General features: G+C 37.0%; 1 protein-coding gene across 7 annotated transcripts in view; it reads right to left on the bottom strand.

Moving 5' to 3' along the window:
• Nucleotides 1-3,440: 3,440 nt before the first annotated feature.
• The window catches only part of CEP152 (centrosomal protein 152), a 94,850-nt gene continuing 75,851 nt past the window's right edge, over nucleotides 3,441-22,439 (bottom strand). For 5 of the 7 annotated variants that reach the window (XM_044764926.2, XM_014852862.3, XM_044764929.2 and 2 more), the window contains exons 21-27: nucleotides 19,197-19,338; nucleotides 15,134-15,301; nucleotides 11,026-11,122; nucleotides 10,371-10,474; nucleotides 8,429-8,585; nucleotides 8,078-8,181; nucleotides 3,441-5,220 (exon numbers count right to left, since the gene is read on the bottom strand). In XM_044764926.2, the coding sequence (XP_044620861.2) occupies nucleotides 4,178-5,220; nucleotides 8,078-8,181; nucleotides 8,429-8,585; nucleotides 10,371-10,474; nucleotides 11,026-11,122; nucleotides 15,134-15,301; nucleotides 19,197-19,338 (1,815 nt within the window). In that variant the 3' untranslated portion in view covers nucleotides 3,441-4,177. The remainder of the gene's footprint in view (nucleotides 5,221-8,077; nucleotides 8,182-8,428; nucleotides 8,586-10,370; nucleotides 10,475-11,025; nucleotides 11,123-15,133; nucleotides 15,302-19,196; nucleotides 19,339-22,439) is intronic. The other 2 variants (XM_044764930.2, XM_044764932.2) reach the window with 1 other exon arrangement.

Raw genomic sequence — 22,439 nt, 5'->3', positions numbered from 1 at the left:
TTCCAAATTTGCTAAAAATATTAATCTACAAATCTTAGAAGTTCAACAAACCTAAGTAGGATAAACACAAACAAACGCACACCCAGACACACCATGCTCAACCTGTTCAAAGCCAAAGAGAAAAACCTGAAAACAACTCATCACAAATATGAGAACAATACAATTAACAGCTAACTTTTCATCAAAAACAATGGTGGCCATAAGGCAGTGGAATGACATATTCAAAGTGCTGGAAAAAAAGATGCCAACTAAGAATTCTAAATCCATCAAATTCTATCCTTCAAAAATGAATTTGAAATATATTCCAAAATAAAGGTTGAGAGAATTTGTTGCTGGCATACCTGCCTTACATGAAATACTAAAGAAGTCCTTCAGATGAAGGGGAATGACAATAGATTCAGTAACTTAGCTATAGGAAAAAACGAAGAGCAGCAAAAACGGTAAATATGTGGGTAAATAAAAATACATATATATATATATACACACTATACATATATATTAAAATCCTTTCTTCTCTTAAATTCTTTAAAGCAATAATTATAACCGTATTGTTGTTGTATAATAATATATAGATGTAATATATATAACAATTAACAGTACAAAGGAAATAAAGGTATAATAGAACAAAGATGCTATGTTCTACCAGAAGTTAGTCAATATTAACCTGAAGCAGACTGTAATAAGTTACTGTGCCTACTGTAATACCTAGAGCAACCACTTATAAAAGAACTCAAAAAATAATAAAACTCAAGAGTAATTAAGATGGTACCCTAATAAATATTTGCTTATCACAAAGAAGGCAGTTTTAAAGGAGCAACCCAATAACAACAACAAAAAAAACCCCATAAGATATAGAGAAAGAAAATCCAACCATAATTTCATTAAATTTTAAGGAGCAAAAACTCCAATCCAAAAACAAAGATTGTCTGACTGTATTAAAAAGACAGCAAGATCCAACAATGTGCTGTCTCCCAGGGACCCACTTCAAATCAAAAGACACAAATAGGTTAAAAGAAAAAGGACAGAAAAAGATTTGCCATGTTAACAGTAATCATAAGAGAGCTGGAGTGGCTGCACTAATATCAGACAAAATGGACTTTAAGAAATATTACCAGAGACACAGAGAGATATTTTGTAATGATAAAAGTCAATACATCAGAAAGATATAATAAATATAAAGGTATATACACCTAAAAACAGAGCCCCAAAATACAGGAAGCAAAAACTGATAGAATTGAAAGGAGAAATAGACAATTTAACAATTATAGTTAGAAACTACAATGACCCATTCTTAATAGCTAACAGAACAAATAGGCAGAAAATCAGAAAGGCTATAGCAGACTTGATCAACACTATCAACCAACTTGACCTAACTGATATTTTCTAACACCCCATCAAAAGAGAGCAGAATATGCATTCTTTCCAGACGCATGTGAAACATTCTCCAGGATAGACCGTACGCTAGGCCATAAAACGAGTCTCAAGAAACTTAAAAGAACCGAAATCACTCAAAGTATATTCTCCAACAACAAATACATTCAAAATAAATGACAAAGAAATTTGGGAAGTTCCCAATACTTGGAAATGAAGTGACATATTTCTAAATAACCCATGGGTCAAAAAAGAAATCACGAAGGAAATTAGAAATATTTTGAGCTAAACAAAAACAAAAACAAAACATATCAAAATTTATGATATATGGCTTAACTAGTGCTTAAAGGGAAATTTAGAGATTTAAATACCTATATTAGAAAAGAAAGATTTCAACATCAATAATCTAAACTTCTACTTTACGAATAGATAAAGAAGAGTGAGAATTAAACCTAAAGCAAGCAGAAGGAAACAAAGATCAGAGGCAGAAAAACTCAATGAAATAGGAAACAGAAAACAGCAGAGAAAACCAAAGAAACCAAAAGTTTTCTGGGAACAAAACTGATAAACATTTAGCTAGGCTAAGAGAAAAAGAGAGATGACACAGAATAAGAGGATCATAGGAGAATAGTATGACCAACTTTACATCAACAAATCAGACAACTTAGACAAAATGAACAAATTACTTAAAAACTACCAAGACTGACTAAGGAAGATATAGAAAACAAAAATAGCTCTATAACAAGAAAATAAATTGAATTATTACTTAAAAATCTGCCCCTCCCCTCCCACCACACGCATACACACAAGCCCAGGATAGATGGCTTCACCTAGTGAATTCTATCCAACACTTAAAGAAGAAATAATAGCAACCCTACACAAATTCTTTCAGAAAATAGAGGCAGGGGAACTTTCCAACTCATTCTGTGAGATCAGTATTACCCTTTCACCAAAGCAAGACAAAGATATCACAAGAAAACTAGAGACCAATATGCCTTGTGAGCATGCACATGAAAATCCTTAACACAGTATCAGCAAGTGAAACCCAGCAACACATAAAAGATTAGACACCATGAGGAAGTGGGATTTATGAGAGTGTGACGTCTATGGGGCTCCTGCCTCCTCTCTGTTCTAATATCACCCTTCAGACCCATGCAAATTGCCAGAGGTAGCTTGGCCACGCAGACCCTTCATTTACCCACTAACCAATGTAGACCTTCCTTGGCGGGTGTGAGTAGAGCGTATGAGATAAAGTATCCTAATCCTATTGAAATTATGGATATTGAAAGAGAATAAGGATGCCATAAAAAAAGGAGCAGAAAGCAAGAAGATTTCCAATTTCAACCTTGATGCAAAGAGTTTAAACATCTGACAAGAATTAAAACAAAGATGAAAAAGAGGGTGAGCAATAAGCTAGCTTCTCAGTTCAGTTACACCCAGGGCTTCAAATGATCAAGCACCAACTAGAGCCACATGGAACATAAATCCAGCTGGTGCAGGGATTTTCCTAGAGTGAGAAATGTCATGCTAACTGTTGGAGAAACGACACTGTATCTTCAGGAATACAAGTGAGACTCTCAAGAGATGATGTGTTCCTTTCTCCAGCTGCATGTCAACTTGAGCACTGAAATCCAATGCTAATTTTTAGGTTTATCTATATCTGGTCACCAGTTAAGGGGACAGAGCTTTCCAATCCCTAGAAGGTTCACTTCAGGTTCTTGCTTTCAGAGATGGTTATCAGCAGGAGGATGATGCATCTTGCCACTCATCCAACCACCCCCAGTGGAAAAATATACTGGATAAACCCACAAATACAGTCCATGATATGGGTAGCGGTGAGAGAGATGAGAAAAAGCTATAGTGACTATTTTCAGGAAGCACTTGCATACACCTAAAACTTTCATATTCATCTCTAAGAATCTGAAAAAAAATTAATCTAGAAACATTAGGGTTAGGTGGTCATCCATTTCTGCATGGTTTAGAATTACAACCTTCAACCCACAGCATTAATAAGTTAGCCAATTCTGCACTATAAATGAATATAAAAATCTAATAGTTTAAAATTTTTTGCTACATGATAAAGTTTATTATTTCCATTTTTAAAAAGCAATGTTTCAGATGAAAGAAACACTGTGAAACCATAAAAGAGACAAAGAAAGTCTCTGGATGTCACAGGAGATCTGAAATAACACAAATGTCAACTAAAAAACACTTTTAAATAATGAAACCAGGATACAGCTATGTATTTCGTGGCAATCTTGGCAAAACCTCTTTTCCCAAATGAAAGAATCAAAATTTTGAGTAGATATTTCCAGGAAAAGTATGTCTAAAGTAAATCTATAGCTTCATTAAACATGGCTAATTTCAAAAATTAAATTTGGCTGATCATACACACCAATCATCAAAGTTTCTCTTTTTTTCTGGATGAACTTCAAACATGTCAATATAACATTTCTATATTATGAAGGAAAAAATAATGTATAACAATTCTACAGACCATACGCAAGTTTATTTAAATAATTTAACACTGCATGGAGAACTAATATAATCATAAGTATAAAAATAGATGATTTAGCAAACAAATATAAGCACTACACACAAGCAGATTACACACACACCATCAGGCCTTTGGAAGATTAAGGCGACATTAATATCTCAAGTTATTTTATGAGAATACTTTACTCATGATAGTCAGATGTTATTAAAACATCTCAAAATAGGCAAAGCCCACAAATTTTTCAGTATGAAGTCTTCTCTTCCAGTGTTCTTGTGAATATATTAATGATTCTTCTTAAATACTGTACAATTAGTCTAGATTGACAAACGGGCTATCAAAGCCACTATCTTGTTGGCTAGACAGAAGAGGGATTAATCTTTTCGCAGGCTGCCGACACACTGAAGACCATCCTGTACTGCTCAGTTTTTTGAAGTCTGACTTTAATGTATCAGCCTGATGGGGCGGCGGATGGCCAAGAGTCACACTGATTTTCCCTGGCTGGGAAGAGGTGGTTGCCTCTGACGGGTCTGGAGCGTGACCACTCTGATGTTTCACTGGTCGACTAATCGTGTTATTTTTCCCTGGATCTGAAAGACAACTGGCTGCCGGAAACTGTCTGAAATTAACAGATTCAGCCAGTGTATCCAGAGTTTCTTGTGGCCTACCCTGTGAAAATGACCCTTCACGGCTGTCGCAGGGTAAAGTGGCACTGTTGGAATGCCAGCCTATGGAGTCACTAAGGTCCCCTCCATCCTTTACTGGAGCTTCCTGAACACCCAAACTTTGACTTTTCTCAGATGTAGCATTTTCACGTTCCATTAATGGGTTACACTTATATACTTTTAAACCAAGTCTTTCATCAGGACCTCGAAAGGTTGTATGTGTGGATCCAGACTCAGAATGACTAGGGGTATATCTAGGTGAGCGTTTATTTCCTAAGGATCCAAGAAAGGGGTATGCGGCTGAAGGCAGAAGTGATCCGGAGCCAGCATCACTGAGGAGGTCTGTCTTCTTGCGCAAACCGAAGCCTCTTTCACCTTCACAAGGAACAAACTCAGGAGGAACATTCCTTGGCAAAATGTCTAGGTGTTTGTAACTGTTATCCCCGGACTGAAAGTCTGAATGTGACCCTTTGGAACCCGCATGTTGTACATCCCGGTGCTCTGCGTCCTCCAACCGCCTTTCTAAGTTACAAGCAGCCCTCCTCCTAGGAACTTGGTCGCACATACGCCTGGGGCTGGCTTTTACACTCTTTGATTTGCTTTCAATGTGACATGGTATATCCTGATTCACATCATTTCTTTTTGATTTTTCAACTCCAATCAGCATCTCTGAAGTCAGAGCCAGTTCTCCTGTACACAACAAAACAGAAAATCAGGGGAAAATAAAATTAGGAGAAAATTAACATTGAAAGAAGAGAAAAAAAATTTTTTTTCATGTATTTCCAAAGAATACATATATTTTAATCATTCTCAAAGAAAATACAACAATGCTGGACATTTTAAAATACTCTTTTACATATAATGATTAGATAAAGCTAGGTAATTTTGTTATTGAAATCTGATATATTATCACTATCTACCTGATCTATTATTTTTTTTAATGATGCTACAGTATTTCAAGAGCCAACTGCAATGTTTTCAATCCTACTCTGATGCCAAGCATGGAATTTCTGATGAACCCAGTTTTTTTTTTTTTTTTAAGGATTGGCACCTGGGCTAACAACTGTTGCCAATCTTTTTTTTTTCTTGCTTTATTTCCCAAAGCCACCCCCCCACCCCCGGTACATAGTTGTATATCTTAGTCGCAGGTCCTTCTGGTTGTGGGATGTGGGACGCCGCCTCAACGTGGCCTGACAAGCAGTACCATGTCCGCGCCCAGGATCTGAACCCTGGGCCACTGCAGTGGAGCGTGCTAACTTAACCACTCGGCCACTGAGCCGGCCCCCTGATAAACCAAGTTTGCTGGAAGAATCCCAACACCTACACACACACACACACACACACTGTAAAAGCTAAAATAGACTCCCTGATGTAACTAGCTAAGACACTAAATCTGATCAGAGGCAAAGCAGCCACATAGTGTAGAATCAGAGACATCATATCTCAGAGTTGTGTACCTTGGTCCCTGGAGTCCCTGAAAAGGGTTTGCATCTATTGGGGACATTATTTGCACACTGTTGCCCCAAATCCAGAAAACTTTCTTCTTCTATGCCGCTACCCTTTTCTATCCAATGTTCGTGTTTGTGCTTCTATTTGAGAGATGTTTACCAATATCACACTTGTAGATTCCTGAACAATCTCTGCTTCAAGCTTTTCAAAAGGTCAAAAATCCCATTTCCCCACAGATATGTTCAAAATGCCCCCAAAATTTACCAATTTTTTCATGTATTCCCATCAGCTTTTGCTTTATATATTCTAAAGCTATTTTACTATGTACATAAAGAACCCATTCGTAGCTTCTTGGGAAGCTGCTCCTTTATCATTATGAACTATCACATTGGTCCCTTTTAATGCTAACTCTGATTTACCTAATAATGTATTTAACTCTATAATTTATCTAATATCAACACTGCATTGCTTGGTATATCACTCTCTATCCCTTTATTTTGAATTTTAGACGATGTTCTTGTAAAAATAATGTTATGTCTGGATTTTTAAAAACTGTTTGAAAATTGTGGATTTGTTTTGTTTTGTTTTGAGGAAGATTAGCCCTGAGCTAACATCTGCCGCCAATCCTCCTCTTTTTGCTGAGGAAGACTGGCCCTGAGCTAACTTCCATGCCCATCTTCCTCTACTTTATATATGGGACAACTGCCACAGCATGGCTTGCCAAGCGGTGCCATGTCCACACCTGGGATCCAAACCAGTGAGTCCCGGGCTGCCAAAGCAGCCCCACCAGGCTGCGCCACCAGGCAGGCCCCAGAAGTTGTGGTTTTTTAATGAGTTTAACCTATTCATATTTAGTGTAATTGTTGATAGTTCAACCTACTATTATTTTCTATTTATCCATTCTTTCTAGTTGTATTTTTTCTATTTCTTGATTCTGTTAGGTTAAAAACATTTTCTTCCAAGTTTTTCCCCTACTAGTTTGAAAGTTATGTATTCTATTTCTATTTCTCTACCAATTATCCTCAAATTTTAAGATACGTATTTAAACCTGTATTTTTCTAGCAATGGTGAAGTGATCAGTACCTATACCCTCTCCTTGAAAATAGTAAAAATCTTAGCGTATTGTTAGTTTCCTCTACAATATCCTCTTAGATCTTTCTGAGAATACTATACTTTTCTAACATTCTCAGGTCCCATTGCTTGTTCTAGTAATTGTATTTCCTTAGGTTTAAGATCTGTTGGTTTTTATTTTGCCTTGTTTTGAGTTTGGTGTCTGTCTTCACGGAGCTGGCTTTCTATAAATATATGGTGATTCTTGGTTGAATGCTTATCTTTTAGATGTCCTGAGTGCGCTATCTTTTTGCGCTGCTTGTTTAAAGAAGTTGGGAGCAGAGTGGGAAGGAACAAGCTGCAGGGTAATAGCTGGCACCCTGGGCATGTAGGCTCTCAGTTTCTCCTTGGTGTGGTTAGTCATCTAGAGCACTGTCCTTTTCCCAGATTCTCTGTTCTTGCTGCTCTTACTCTGCCCAATATTAGGGTTGGGGAAGGGAGAGTAGAAAAAGAAATAAAGAGGGTGACTCTGCCTGGTTACTGTTGCTCTAGAACACCAACTAATTACCCCATTGTTATCCCCTAGGCTTATGACTTCTGGAACATGCCACCTGCATCTGTGCAACAGTTTCAGTATTGCTCCTGCTTGTAGCTGTCATCTTCTGGCAGTTCTGAACTGAGGTTTCCACCTTCAATCTTATACTGTCTTCTTTCTTTCTGGGATTTCTCACAGCTTCTAGTCTATCATTTGAAACGTTTTAAAATTCAGTTATAATTTCTTCTTTTCCGCCTTCTTTATTTGTTGTTTAAAATCTTTTCTATCATTTCTGGGGATGGAAGCAGCAATAGAAAGCTGATGGATATGCACAGTCTGCCTACTTGAACTGGAAACTAGACTCTTTTGTATAAGTTTCCAATTTAAGTAAAACATACAACTTTATAAATTAACTCATAATCCTTACATTCCTGCTTTTTTTCATACTAAAAATATTAAATAGCTAAAAAAGAAGGGAGAGAGAAACCCTTCGAGTGATTCATTTTGACATACCTGACTGTGTAGTTTTGCTCTGGGATCTATTAGAAATAGGCGTTTCCAGCAATTTTGCCATTGTAGCAAGTTTGCTAGCAGCATTCATAATCTTTTTCTCAGCCCTGTGGGGAATTCCAGAATGTTAAATTAATACAGTTTAAAGGAAAAACTGAGTTTCCTTAGCCCCAGGATTCCTGTTTTCCTATTAGCTCTGCCAACATTTAGGGTAGCAGAGACACAAGCCTCTCTTAACACCCAATGGCTGATCATGCAGAAACCGTTAATTTTGTGGTTAAGGAAAATGCTTAGAAAATGACAACATGCTGTCCTGTGCTCTCAGGTCACACTGTTTGTTTAGACTGAACTTACCCTTCCTGTTTTCCATTATCTTGCAAAATCTGTTGGAGGCAAGTCAAATAATATTTGCGCATCTTTCGGGCAGTTTCTTGACGTTCCCGCAGTACCTCTGCTTTTACCATTTCCGCAGCTCTTTCCTTACTCTCCTGAATATAACGAAGCATGTCACCTGGGGCAGGGGGATCCCCACAAAATGCATGTTTATTAGCATTTTTCAAAAACAGGAGAGGCAGACTTCAGACCAATTTTCTGGGAAATGAAGTGACTGGAGGTATAGTTTAAACGTTATACTTTTCCACAATCAATAACATGGAGTATTTCAGACCAACATTTTGGTAGACTCAAAGGAGAAATAATCTAAAAGTCCTTTTAGAATGATGACAGCCACATATGGTAGAGAAACATAGCATATTCCCTAGGGAAATTCTGTCGTATTCTGAAATACGGAGGCAAGAAAACACCATAAATAAGAGGCACAGAAGCTTATACATTTCAATTATATGTTACATCCGGTTAAGAGAACAGAAAAAAGAAATATACAGAAAGGGTGAGGCAGAGAGGAAGAGGGAAGCAGACACAGAAAGACAGAAGGAGGCGACATGAGCTGAAGAGACTCCTATTGTTCTGTTGACTTGTGCTCTGAAAATCAATGTTTCATTACTTATTTGATTTTCAGCAGTACTTAGGAGTATCCAACTAAATATAACATTAGCATCCATGAGAGATATACACAAAATGCTACTGCAGGAGAGGGAGGAGACTCACGGTGCCTTCTGAAATTTACATTGAAAATTAGTCTATTTCAAGATCGCTTTTTGTCTTTAACTCAACGTGCTTTGGGACGACCGTTATTTCAGGTTAACAATTTTTTACTAATTCCAGGGCTACAGCCTTCCTCTAAAATATCACCATCCCTGTTACGTATTAAGGATCCAACTCACAGAGGAATCTCCCTCGATATCAGTAAGCTCTTCCTGAAAACCAGATGTTCTACGCCAAAATACTAACTGGAAGACTATTTTTATTATTTGAAGTGGGAAAAATTAAAATGGAGTACATATCAACACAAAAGCTCCAACCAACTTCTAAACAGAAAACAATACACACACCCACGTTGTCATATTAGGATTTAAAAACATGCTTAAAATTTCACTTCCCAGTTAAGATGATTGCTAACAAACAGTTGCTTTGTTTGCAGTAATACGGCCTCTGTTAGCACCGGCAACAACTGAAGAGCAAACTCTCTTCACTGATACTGAGTGGGTTTTTCAACATCCACACATGATTCTGATGATCCATCACTTATATTTGGAACTTGAGACCTTTCTGCTCATTTTAGTAAAAATGAATGCAATTTTAGGAGACAAACATCCATTTCTCCTGTATAAACACTGGTTATTGTTCTGGGAGAAAAATACAATCTATGCAACATCGTGATGAAAAACCAGGAGGTAATCTATTGGGAAAGCATAAACCAGAGAAATGCCCTGCAGGGTGTGCTGCGTCTCCTATGCTGCAAAGGACTTGATAAATTTACGTCAATGATTAATCCATTAACCAAATAACAAGAAATAACAGAACAACGCCTAACTAGATCCATTTTCCATGGTCCTTAAAAGTTTATGGTAGGAAGCAATAATTGATATGACATTTTCTTTGGCATTAGTTATTTAAGTTGTAAGATTATAAAATTGTTAGTTTAATATTAGTGTCCAAAAAAGAAACAGGATAATTAACAAAAAAATAACTCTACCCTCACGTCACTTCCAAAAGATATTACTTGGGTGAAATGGATCCATTACTGCATAATTTAGAAAAGGTATCAATGATCTCTTCTAAAAGCACGTAAGATCCCAGAACAAGGTAGTTTGGAAAATTCCCCCAAATTATGACTGCTAGTAACAAAAAATGCCCAAACCACCTTAAAATCTTGGGAATCTCTTTCAGGACTTACGCTTAATTTTTTTTACAGCTTTAATGTACTGCCCACGAAGCTCTTCCAAGGCCACCCTACTGCATGGCAGGGAAGCATTTTCAACGGCCCCTTCTGACAGTGACCTAAAAAACCCAAAGATTGCAAAAACAGAGATTTTAAGTGGAAAACTTCATTTGAAAAAAATATATATCTATATATTCCAATAAAATGAACAGAGATGTGCTAAAAAATTCATATAGGAGGATTACTATATAGTTATTTAAAATAGGAGAAAAATGGAAACAACTTAAATGTTATAGTTACTTAAATTAATAAATCCACATGATGAAAATCTATGCAGCTATTGAAAAGCATATTATAGGAGAATATCTAACCACAAGGGGACATGTTTATCTTATATCATTAAGTTAGTAAAAGGTTACAAAATATCTTATACAATAATCTCAATTTTTAAAATGTGCACATGTTCTATGTGTATAAAGGGGCTTAAATGATATAACACAGGATGCTAACAGAGGGTATCTTCTGGGGATAAGATTTTCTCCTTTTTTATACTTTCAGCTGTATAATAATAACAATAATTGATATTTTTGGTATGCTATATTGATATAATTAATATAAAACATTTAAAGATGCAAGAAATAAACTATTTTTTTAAATAGTAAAAGTCTACCTTGGTGGTATTTTACAAAGTGTTCTCAGTTCCTCCAATTTATTCTTCATGTCATTATTTTCTTCTATTAATTCTTCAACAACTTTACTATTCTCTTCTGAAAAAGAAAGATAATGGTGTAGTGGTCCATTAGTCTCTTTTTTCTCGCTCTTCCTTTCCCTTAAGTTCCCAGTGCGAATGTTTAGAGAGAAATCCGCCCAATTTCCACTTGTTCCCCGTGTCCTTCATTCCCTGATGGACTCTAATCTGACCACTCGCCATTCTGTTTGCTCAGCACTTAAAATCTGTATTCGACCACCATCTTGTTTTGGGTGACACACTGTCCTGAAGTAGGTTTCCAGCTGTTTCACATGCATGTGTTTTGTTTTCCAATTAGACTGAAGTTCTGTAGAAACACACTAGGTTTTCTAATTTCATGTTCCTCGTGGATCCTGGTGTACAGTCTATGCTCATGCAAATGATCTTTGAACAAGCACCTCAATACAAGATAAAAAGAAAATTAAGTTTAAGTAGGTGCCATTTTCAGAATTAACATAAGATTTTCAATTCTTTGAACCTTTAAAAAGAGGACGAGGAGACTGATGGAGTCCATGTGGTACAGAGGACAAAGCATGGATTTCAGAGTCAGAGAGACGTAGGTTTAACTCCTAGCTCTGCTTCTTACCAGCTGGATGAGCTTAGGTAAATTACTTAACCTTCCTGAACCTGAGTTTTTCATACGTAAAATGGGGAGAATATTACCTACCTTGAAGATTATAATAGAAATAACATACAGGCACACCACCTTATACAAGACTTGGCAACACCAATGTTTAATAAATATGAACACGGCACCCCATGTTCCCTGCTATGCCACCCTCTCAACCCACCCCATTAAGTTAGGGAATGAATGCTTCTATTCCCCCTAGTAATTGATCTAACTTGTATATCTTAAACCACTCACTGTTACTCCATCACTTTTCAATAAACACTACCAAGACAGTAGAAAATGGAATTTAAGAAACAAAAAAGAAGCCACCCAATAGCAAAAGTATTATCAACTAATAGATTTACATTAAGACAAACACTGAAATCAAGCTATCAAAAATGACTTGAATTCTGACCCTGACCCCTTATATCAGCCCATTGTTTTGAGCTCAGGATCAACTTTCTTGGATTATTTCTAGGCCTATGAATTACAGAAGACATCAGCCTCAAAAAGCACTATGTAGAATAACTATTTCATGATCACAATGTATGGTGCTAAATATTATTTATAAATAATAATCACATCCAACTGCCCTTGTCATTTTATTACGTAAAATAAATTTTATTGATTTTCAACAAATTTTACAACAGCTACATTGTATCTACATCTATGGTTAGACAAATATCTCATTTACTCTCCCGGCCTCTACTCAAAAGCTAAGCAATCACCATGGGAATTATAACTGTTGAAATGTTTATCTCAAAGTTCTTAAAACCCTTTCTTGCCTTAATTATTATCTATCTGTAACAGACTTAGTAAGCAGTAGGTGGAAGTAGGTGGCTTCTCTTAGTCAACAACATTTACCGAAGGTGCTATGATGCCAGGGACCGTGCTAAGTGCTGGGACAAGACTTGATCCTTGTCACTATCAAGTCTACACTCCAGAAGAGAATACAGACAAGACTTAATTGCAAGGGTGATGAATGTTATAAAAATCACAAGAGCTTGGGGCTGGCCCCGTGGCCGAGTGGTTAAGTTTGCGCACTCCGCTGCAGGAGGCCCAGTGTTTCGTTGGTTCAAATCCTGGGCGCGGACATGGCACTGCTCATCAAACCACGCTGAGGCAGCGTCCCACATGCCACAGCTAGAAGGACCCACAACGAAGAATATACAACTATGTACCGGGGTACTTTGGGGAGAAAAAGGAGAAAAATAAAATTAAAAAAAAAAAATCACAAGAGCTGTGGGGCCAGCCCCGTGGCCAAGTGGTTGGGTTCGCATGCTCCACTTTGGTGGCCCAGGATCTCACAGGTTCGGATCCTGGGTGTGGACATGGCATCGCTCGTCAAGCCATGCTGAGGCGGCGTCACACATAGCACAACCAGAAGGACTTACAACCAGAATATACAACTATGTCCTGGGGAGATTTGCGGGGGAGAAGGAAAAAAAAAAAAAGAGAGAGAAGATTCGCAACAGATGTTAGCTCAGGTGCCAATCTAAAAAAAAAAAAAAAATCCTAAGAGCTGTGGGGAATATCTAACAGAAGAACCTAGTCCAGTCTGGGGTGGTTAGGAAACCCCCTGAAAAGTAACATACTGGGGGAGAGATGAGCAGGAGTCAGCCAGGCAATGTGGACTGGACTAGGATGGAACGGTCCAGTCAATGGAAAGACACATCCTGGTAAAGGGCGAGATGAAAAGAGGTCCAGAGAAAAGAGAATGAGAGAATAAGAGAATAATTCTCTATGAGAGAATAAGAAGGCTGGGGGAAGATGATGTTGAGGGGCTGGCAGATGCTGGATCATGAAAGGTTTCTTAAACTACGTTAAATTAAGTGTTTGTATTTCATAGTGAGGGCCACACAAGTCACTGAAGGGCTTTAAACAAAACAGTGTCCTGATCCAATTTACACTTTTGAAAGGTCACTCTTGTAGCCTGATGGAGAACAGACTGGAGGGGCAAGATTAGAAGCAGAAAGAGTCAGGAGGTGACTATTGTCCAGGCAAGTGATAGATGTGAATGTAGAAAAAAAGTGAGCCTATTCACCTGGTCTTTTCTGCATGATGCAATTATTTGGGACCCTTGAATTCAGTCCTTCATTCATTTATTATTGTCTGGTGTGTAGTGGACACCATGACTACAACGATGAACAAGATAAGATATATTCCTTATTCTCAGGGAACTTATAGGTTGGAAAGGATATCAAGCAAGTAACTAAAAAACTAAATACAGAATAGTAATAGAGGAGGAGCCATGTACCATGGGGCCACACAGAAGCAGCCCATCTAACTCAGACAGGAAAACCAAGGAAGGTTCTGCAGATAAGGCCTCTTCTCAGTTGTGTTGTAAAGGATGAGAAGAGTTGGGCCAACATGGGAATGAGAGGGTGAAGTGTAGGACGGAGTCACAACATCGTATGCAAGGTCCAGCAGCAAAAGAAAGTTCCTGACCAGTTCAGGCATTTGAAATATTTCAAATGTAAGGACTATAGAGCACGGGATATAAGTGAATAGTGAAGGTAAGAGGGAGCACCCACCCTTCCCTTTTTCAGAGAAGAAAGAGGAACCGGCAGAAGATACCCCTTCCAGATAACTCTCCCTTGAGCATTGTGAAGAACAGACTGGAAGGAGGCCAGACCAGACCCATATGCCTTTGTTCACGTCTTCTCCCTCTGCCTAGAATGCTGGTCTCTTCGGCAAACGCTGTCATCTTTGAAGGCTTAGTCCAGCCTTCCTTAACTCTAATAGGAGGAAGAGGAACCGGCAGAAGATACCCCTTCCAGATAACTCTCCCTTGAGCATTGTGAAGAACAGACTGGAAGGAGGCCAGACCAGACCCATATGCCTTTGTTCACGGCATATGGGTCTGGTCTGGCCTCCTTCCAGTCTGTTCTGGAAGAGACATCCAGAACATCCTTAACATCCTTTCTTCCAAGTTTACACAAACATATGCCAGTAGCACTTGATGCTACTTAACATCCTTTCTTCCAAGTTTACACAAACATATGCCAGTAGCACTTGATGCTACAATTATTTATTAATCTGTTTTTAGTTCTCCTCACATGATGACAAGCTTCATGAAGAAAGGGAACAGAGTCTTGTACATCTCCATCAGAACTGGAATTCTGTCTGATATATTCACCGCTACCTCCCCAGTGCCTAGAACGCTGCTTGATACATATTGAGCACTCAATATCTGTTTAATCAAAAAAGGAAGAAAAGAATGTGACCTTTTAATCAGAGCTCCAATTTGCCTCTTTTGAGTTGAGTAACAATTTTTGGTTAAGAAAAACAAGGTCCAAATTAGTTTACATTAATCCCCAAAGAGAATCAGTGCCCACATTAATTAAAATGCCACATTTGAAACTTTCCACAAGGATCAAAGGGATTTACAGTGGTAGCTGTGCTACTTCAAATGCTAACCTCCAATTTTTTCCACTACAGCTTTGTGCTTCCTTTCTAAATGCTGAAGATGCCTACAGCATTTCTCCAGTTTTCTTTTCAGATCTTGACATTCCTGCTTTGTCTTTTCAAGTTCTTGGCAGCAGTGTCCACAGTATGAATCTTTAATTTCAAGGGTCTTTTTCTTATCTGCAAAAATTAAATGATAGCAAACTTTTATATCAATTCAGACCAAGAACTACCAAAAAGAAAGAAAGGACGGAAGGAAGAGAGGAAAGAAACCAAGTGACATGACTAAAGGCTACAGTGTAACTGAAAAGAGAATGACACCTGAGAGAGAGAGACTTGGGTTTAAGTCCTGTTTCCACTATTAATTGGCTGTGTGACTCAGAGTGTATTACTTAAACTCTCTGAGACTTAAGTTTTTTAATACATAAAATTGAATAATATCATCTATTTAAAAAATTGCTATGAAACATAATGCTCAGATGTTACTATAAAAAACCAGGAATCGTCAAGAAATGGCTGACTCCATTATTGAGACAGGGGATATACAAGATGAAACTAGAATATTTTGCTATGCCAGAAAGTAAGAAATTACTCGAAATTACAGGCAAATCACAAGGACATAGGAGCCAGTTTGAAGAGGCTACACTAGCTGAATCTGGGACAATTTGAACACCAATTAAGTATAATAATGAATTATAAAGTATTGAAAAAAACAGAAATCCATGAGTCAGAACAATAATCCTACTGATAATGAGATGGATGGGTGGGTAAGTTGGTAGGTACTTAGACAGATGGACAAACAGATACATAAACAGACAGATAAATAAATAACTACACAGACAAACTAGAGGGGAAGATTCTTGATTATAACAACATGCCAAGTGCCAACGGGTAGAAGTGGAGGGAGGTCTGAAGTTGGAAAAATTCTGATGTTGCAACCACCATAGTAAAGAGTGGATCAGAGAAGTATCATCAACGACTGGTAAATACAGGGAAAGTTTTAATGAGGAGAAGGACATTTTCATGGTCTCAAAGGTGTCTCCCCACAGACTGCTTATTAGTTTCAAGGGGGAAAAAAACCCAGTAATTATACAGTGAAGAAACTGGACACCACTTTGACCAGGTGCTCAATAAACTCCCCAATAAAAGACAAATGGGTATCGTGCACTTCCACATGTGATAACATGTCACCTGTGCGGTGTTCCAGCCAAGAAAACACACCCTGAATCTAATCAGGAAGAAAGAAACTCAAAATGAGGACAGTTCTATTAAAAGCCAGGGGAAAGGTAGTGTTGGAGAGAGCAGAGAATATGTCTCTCAAGTATGTCAGTGCCGTAAAAGGTAAAGAGAGGCTGTGGAAATATTCTAGAGGAAAGGAGAGTAAAGAGACATGACATCTAAACGTAATACCTGACCCCAGACAAATGCCCTTTCTGTAGGGGAAAAAATGCTGTAAAAGACAGTATTGGGTCAATTGAAAATTAGAATACAGACAATAGATTGATACATTTTCATCTAATGTGAAATTTACTGTATGAAAGTTATACAACAAAAATTCCTATCTTTGGAAAATACACACTGACATATTTAGGGGTAAAAGAGCACAACGAATATAACATCATCAAATGGTTCAGGAAAAAAATGAAATGTTCACATGCACATACAAACAGAAGAGCACAAAATAAGGTAAAATGTTATCAATAGATGTATCCAGGTAAAAGGTATAGGAGTGTTCTTTGCAATTATTTTTATTTTTGCAACTTTTCTGTAAGTTTGAAATTGTCTCCAAGTGAAAAAAGATTTAAAACTGTCAGGAGGTATAAATGTATAAAAATTGTTCAGCACAGTACCTGGCATAGAACAAATATACAATAAGTAATAGCTATTGCTATTAGTAATATATAGAATTTATAAAATTTAAGTAATATATAAAAATGATACAAAAAGTAGATTATTACTATTAACAAAATCGATATAATAAAGTAGGAATATAAACTGGCACAGACTCAGAGGCCAATATCCAAAATGTTGATGTAAAATCATTGGTCCAGCAAAATTATTCTTAACTCTCTCCTGACTTTTGAGTTTCATTTAAATGGTGCCATCTATGTTCATGAGCATCAAAGGATTAATGAAGCATCACACTGGTACCATACATGGCATTCATATTTTTCATTTAAGATACTGTTGTAAAACTAGAAACCAGTGAAATGCTCACTGACAAGAGAATAGATAAATTATAGTATGTTCATACAATGGGTTACTATACAGCAATGAAAAGGAATGAACTAGAGCTATATGCATTAATAGAGACAAATCTTGGAAGTTTGATATTAAGTGGAAAAAAGCAAGTTACAAAGACTATAATGAGTATTAAACCATTTTTATAATGTTAGACGACAAACAAAATAAAGCAACAGCTTTTTGAGAATATATATATTTGGTCAAAACATAAAGAAAAGCAAAAGAGTAATTTTTAAATATCAGAATATTTGTTACCTCAGATTGCAGGGAATTTACAGGGATGAAACTGTGGTATAGCACACGAGGATCTTCAACAATATTGGCAATGTTCTATTTTTAAGTCATATAGTGCATTCCTGGTTGTTAGGCTTCATAACTTATATGTGCATTATATGTATTCTTTGCATGTATCAAGTATTTCATAATTAATGCTTAAATTATTTTTTAAAAATTATAAGATATTGGGAGAATATAACCAAACAATTAACAGTGGTATTCTCTGGTGGCAGGATTGTAAAGGACTTATCACTTAATATATCTTTCGGATAATTTAATCCTTTCTAAAGAATTTAACGTGTTTGCTTTTAGGGAAAAATGATTGAAGAAAGAAAAAGAAATCCTTTTATAGTCTGATTTGTCTTAAGTCAAAACTAATTTCTTTCATATTGATAGGACTTCCCAAGGCCAAATTATATCTAAAACTTCTTTCTACCCATTTCACAAATTAAAAAAATAATTGTCAGGTTATTCCAGATATAACAATAGACATAAAATGACATTGAAAAGAAAGAAGCAAAATACAAATTAAGGTAGTATTAGCAGGTACATCATTGGCAATAGATATTCAACTGTCTAGCACCTAGAAGTAAAGGAAAAGGGTCTATGGACAAGGAGAAAAATAACCATCAACTGACTTCTTAGGAAAGGCAGAGTTCTCTAGAATTCTGGTAGTGCTGCTTGCTGAATTAGAGACATGTGGAAACTAAGGTTACTGACTCAGCAGTTATGATCTGCTTTGGTAATTCTTAGTTCTTTTCCAGGTTACAATGGAGACAGCAGAAAAGAAACAGAGCGTGTATGTGTTTGTATGTGGAGGGAAGAAGCAGGATACAAGGGGCCAATATCCTAAAAGAGGATTGGAGGCAATAAAAGACATGCCAATTCCCGCTTCAGAAATGCCAGCGAAGAGGCAACAGAAGCCCGATAGTTCTCAGTGAGCTCTTAATACCTCAAGGGGCCATAGTACAAGACAATCACTATTTTTCATAATGACAACTCTAAGTCATTAAGTTAAACTATTCATTCATCAAATATTCAAGGAACACAAACTAGGTGTCATTCACTCTGCCATGTGTTGGAGAGGAAGAGATAAAAACACTGTCCCTGCCCTCAAGAAACTCACAAATATATCAGAAAACCTAACACACTTCAGAAAGATTTCCATAAAAAACGGTTGAAATAAGCTTTAGTAATGGGAATGAAAAGGTCTCAGTTATTTGGCAATTCTCTTATGTGAAACCCTTGATTTCTCAATAAAGTCAGGTAATAAAAACATGAGTGCTTTATAGAATTCTCATTATTCCCCTTACAATAAGAATCATTTATGAATGGAGAGAAGTCATGAAGACAGAAGTAAGAGGGCCTAGAGCCACTCTGTCTTCTAAATGCAAAAAGAAACCAGGCAGAGGACACACATTAAGTAGGAGTAATATCACAGATTTGTTCCCTTATAAAAACTGGACACATCTTTGCTTTCCTTTTATCCTCAAAGCAACCGTCTGGAACTGCATTATGGATGTTACAAAGATCAAGAGGAATAAAATCCCATTACCAGCTTCTGCTTCTGTTTCCTGCAAGGCCAGGGGCTGAGCGTGGTATCCAGAAGTGGGTGCAGGAAGGACTGCAGGCACGCTGGGGTCTCCCCTGACAGTCACCCCTGGAGCAGGATCCTCAGAGATCTTGGCCATATTTGTCTGAAATAGATTATCTTCATAGTTAATACCTAATTAAAATCTTTACACAATTCTCTATTTAAAATGCTAACATTAAAAATATAAAAGAAAACATTGCCTGAAAAAAATCTTGCCTAAACTATCACCAATATTTTTCTTAGGGTGTTACAGGAATACTGTCATTATTATGAACTAGTCTCCTATGACCATATTTGCCAAATTACAGCATTATCTGGCAGAGGACTGGTGGGCCGGCTATGAGACAAAGAGAAGACATAGTTTGCGTGTGTACACATACACACACACACATGAATTTAAGATATTTTAATGATTTATGTGGTCAAACCACAGGAGAGACTATGTGAAATGAGAATTGTTCTGGAAAATCCAGAACATTTTCATTGCAGCAGGGGTCAAATTCATTAGAAACTATAATACCAACTTTTTGCCTGCCATGAATGGAAAGTAACAACAATAATAAAAAAAAAGAAATTAATTTATATAGTATGTTTCTAAATACTTTGACATATACCATCACTTAGTAAGGAAGGCCAGTTGAATTCCAATGTTAAAAAGAGAAATTGAGGGGGCTGGCCCCGTGGCCGAGTGGTTAAGTTCGCGCGCTCCGCTGCAGGCGGCCCAGTGTTTCGTTAGTTCGAATCCTGGGCGCGGACATGGCACTGCTCATCAGACCACGCTGAGGCAGCGTCCCACATGCCACAACTAGAAGAACCCACAACGAAGAATACACAACTATGTACCGGGGGGCTTTGGGGAGAAAAAGGAAAAAATAAAATGTTAAAAAAAAAAAAAAGAGAAATTGAGGCTCACTTAAATTAAATATCTTGCACGAGACCATTTCTTCACTAACATTCATTGAACGCTTTCTGTGTTCTAACCCCTATCCCGGCAATATAGCTACTAAATTCATTAATGGTCAGACATTCTTTTAAGGCAATATTTTCAGATTTTGGACTACTAAACTCCTAGGAACCAGAACAGGCGATGTGGAGAAAGCTGCCTTGTTTAATTACTTAAAACACATGACATACACTTGATTCTAGAAGACTTGGTTTTGATTATGAGAAATTCATTTAACTGACTGTCAAGAAACTTTCCTACAATGTCCAACAGAAGTAGAGGTCAGCAGATACAGAGAAAATGCAAACTCCAGACAATCAAGAGGATATGAGGTTGAGGTCAAAAGGAATAATAAAAGTTGAACCCTAAGGTAGCCAGTGTTTCCAGTTTCTACTCAAAACTGGGGAAAAGTCAAGATGACAAAAAAGGTGGGACAGCCACCTTTTTGTCTTACTTTTAACTTGATTTTGGTGGTTAAGCAAAGACAGAAGACATCCTTAAATGTCTGAAAATTTTGCTCCAATTTATACTTCTGTTTTCTTTTATCCATTATAAACTGCTGCATTCACATATTTTGATAAACATTCATTTTCTTGGAAACTCCATTTTTAATTCATTGCATCCTCTCCATTTAAAAAAACTTTTGATCATCTAAGTTATTTTAATGAGGACTTGTTTTATATCTATGGATCATTTTTTCCTATTTGAATTTTCATGAACAGTTCTAAAAACTACAAATAATTCATAGCTCTTCACATTTATGGCACCTATATTATAACTTATAATCACTGCTTTACAATAATCATTGCTTTACCTTGAGGTCCTGAGATAAGTGAGCTCTAAAATGGCAGAAGGTCAAGTATTCTCCTACGACAAATGCTGGATAAGGCATTTCAAAGCCACCCTTTTCTCAGGAACGGTATCTGATCCCACCCAACAGAAGTTGCACAAATCTAAATTCTTAGGCAAATTATGTAATTCTGTCTTCATAGACATGTGAGCCACATTGACTCATACAGCTGATTTGACACTGCTTGCACAATGATAAGCCCTATAAAAAGACCCCAGGGTTGATTATATATTAATAGTAGGAGAAAGATGTATTTTCTTGATTTTCCTGGCAAACTGACATTCCTTTTCAGGTAAGCAAACTTGAAAGTGTATAACATGATTTTCCTATCACTTCTCATCCTTAAAAACTGCTACAAATAATAATTTTAATTTTAATTATCTATTTTTTTCAAAAATTCTCAATAAATGATTACAAGCAGTATTCGTGGGAAACAATCTTGCCCAGTTACATTGAAAGCAACTATTAAGTAGTCACATCTGTGTGAAATCAAGAATAAAAAATACCAACGGGGGTGAACTGGGATGGGGTAGACCATGTCTCAGTCCCTCTGCCTCTAAAATTCTGTAACGTTTCACACGCAGGACGCAGAGAGGCCAAGCTGTGTCATTCGTATCCCACCAAAACTCGAGGAATTAGACAGGCCAGGGGGTTATTTTTTCTTTTTCAGATAAGCAACTATAATATATGACTCCTCAACGTAATAAGCTAGTTATCCCCAAGTGTGGGACTGGAACTCAGACTTTTTTCCTAGCTTATTGTTCTTTCCAGGAGGTATTAATACCAAATAACCAAATCCTGGCCTTGAAAATTTTTAATCACAACATCTTAATGAAACTTAACTCTTATGTCTCAACTCTTCTATCAAACAAACCTTATAATATTGACATTTTTTTCCCTACCTCTAATTCCAAATGTCAAAATTGGCTAATCACAATGCCTAGAATATCATTCTGGAGTTTTCATGCATACCTAATTTAATCATAAGGTAGCAAGATTCTGGTTTTATGGATCTTCCACACAAACTGAAAGCTGGTGTCAGAGAGTACTTATACAACTAAAAGAATACAACTAATTCTTTCTACATGCACATGTATAGTACACCAACAAAATTAGGCATCGGAGTTTTGTGTGAGTGAACCATATATCCATTTGCCTGCTTCTACATTAACATTCTTTGTACTTGGTTGGCATTTTTCGCCTACATGAGATATAAATTCCTTGAGGGCAAGAAATAGGCTTCCAAATTCTTTAGGAGCTCTTAGGAAACCCTAGTTTATTACAATGCATATTTCTTGAAGTGATTATGCCCAAAAAACAAAAATAGGAATGAGAGTTACTCAGTTTCTGAAATCTCAGGCCCTTACAAAGAATAGCATATATTTTTTAGGAAAAAGATGTCTAGAGGCTA

The sequence above is a fragment of the Equus asinus genome, chromosome 2 (genome assembly GCF_041296235.1).
Source record: "Equus asinus isolate D_3611 breed Donkey chromosome 2, EquAss-T2T_v2, whole genome shotgun sequence".
NCBI lineage: Eukaryota > Metazoa > Chordata > Mammalia > Perissodactyla > Equidae > Equus > Equus asinus.
Note: the sequence above shows the minus strand (reverse complement) of the source record. Positions and strands in the feature narration are given on the sequence as shown.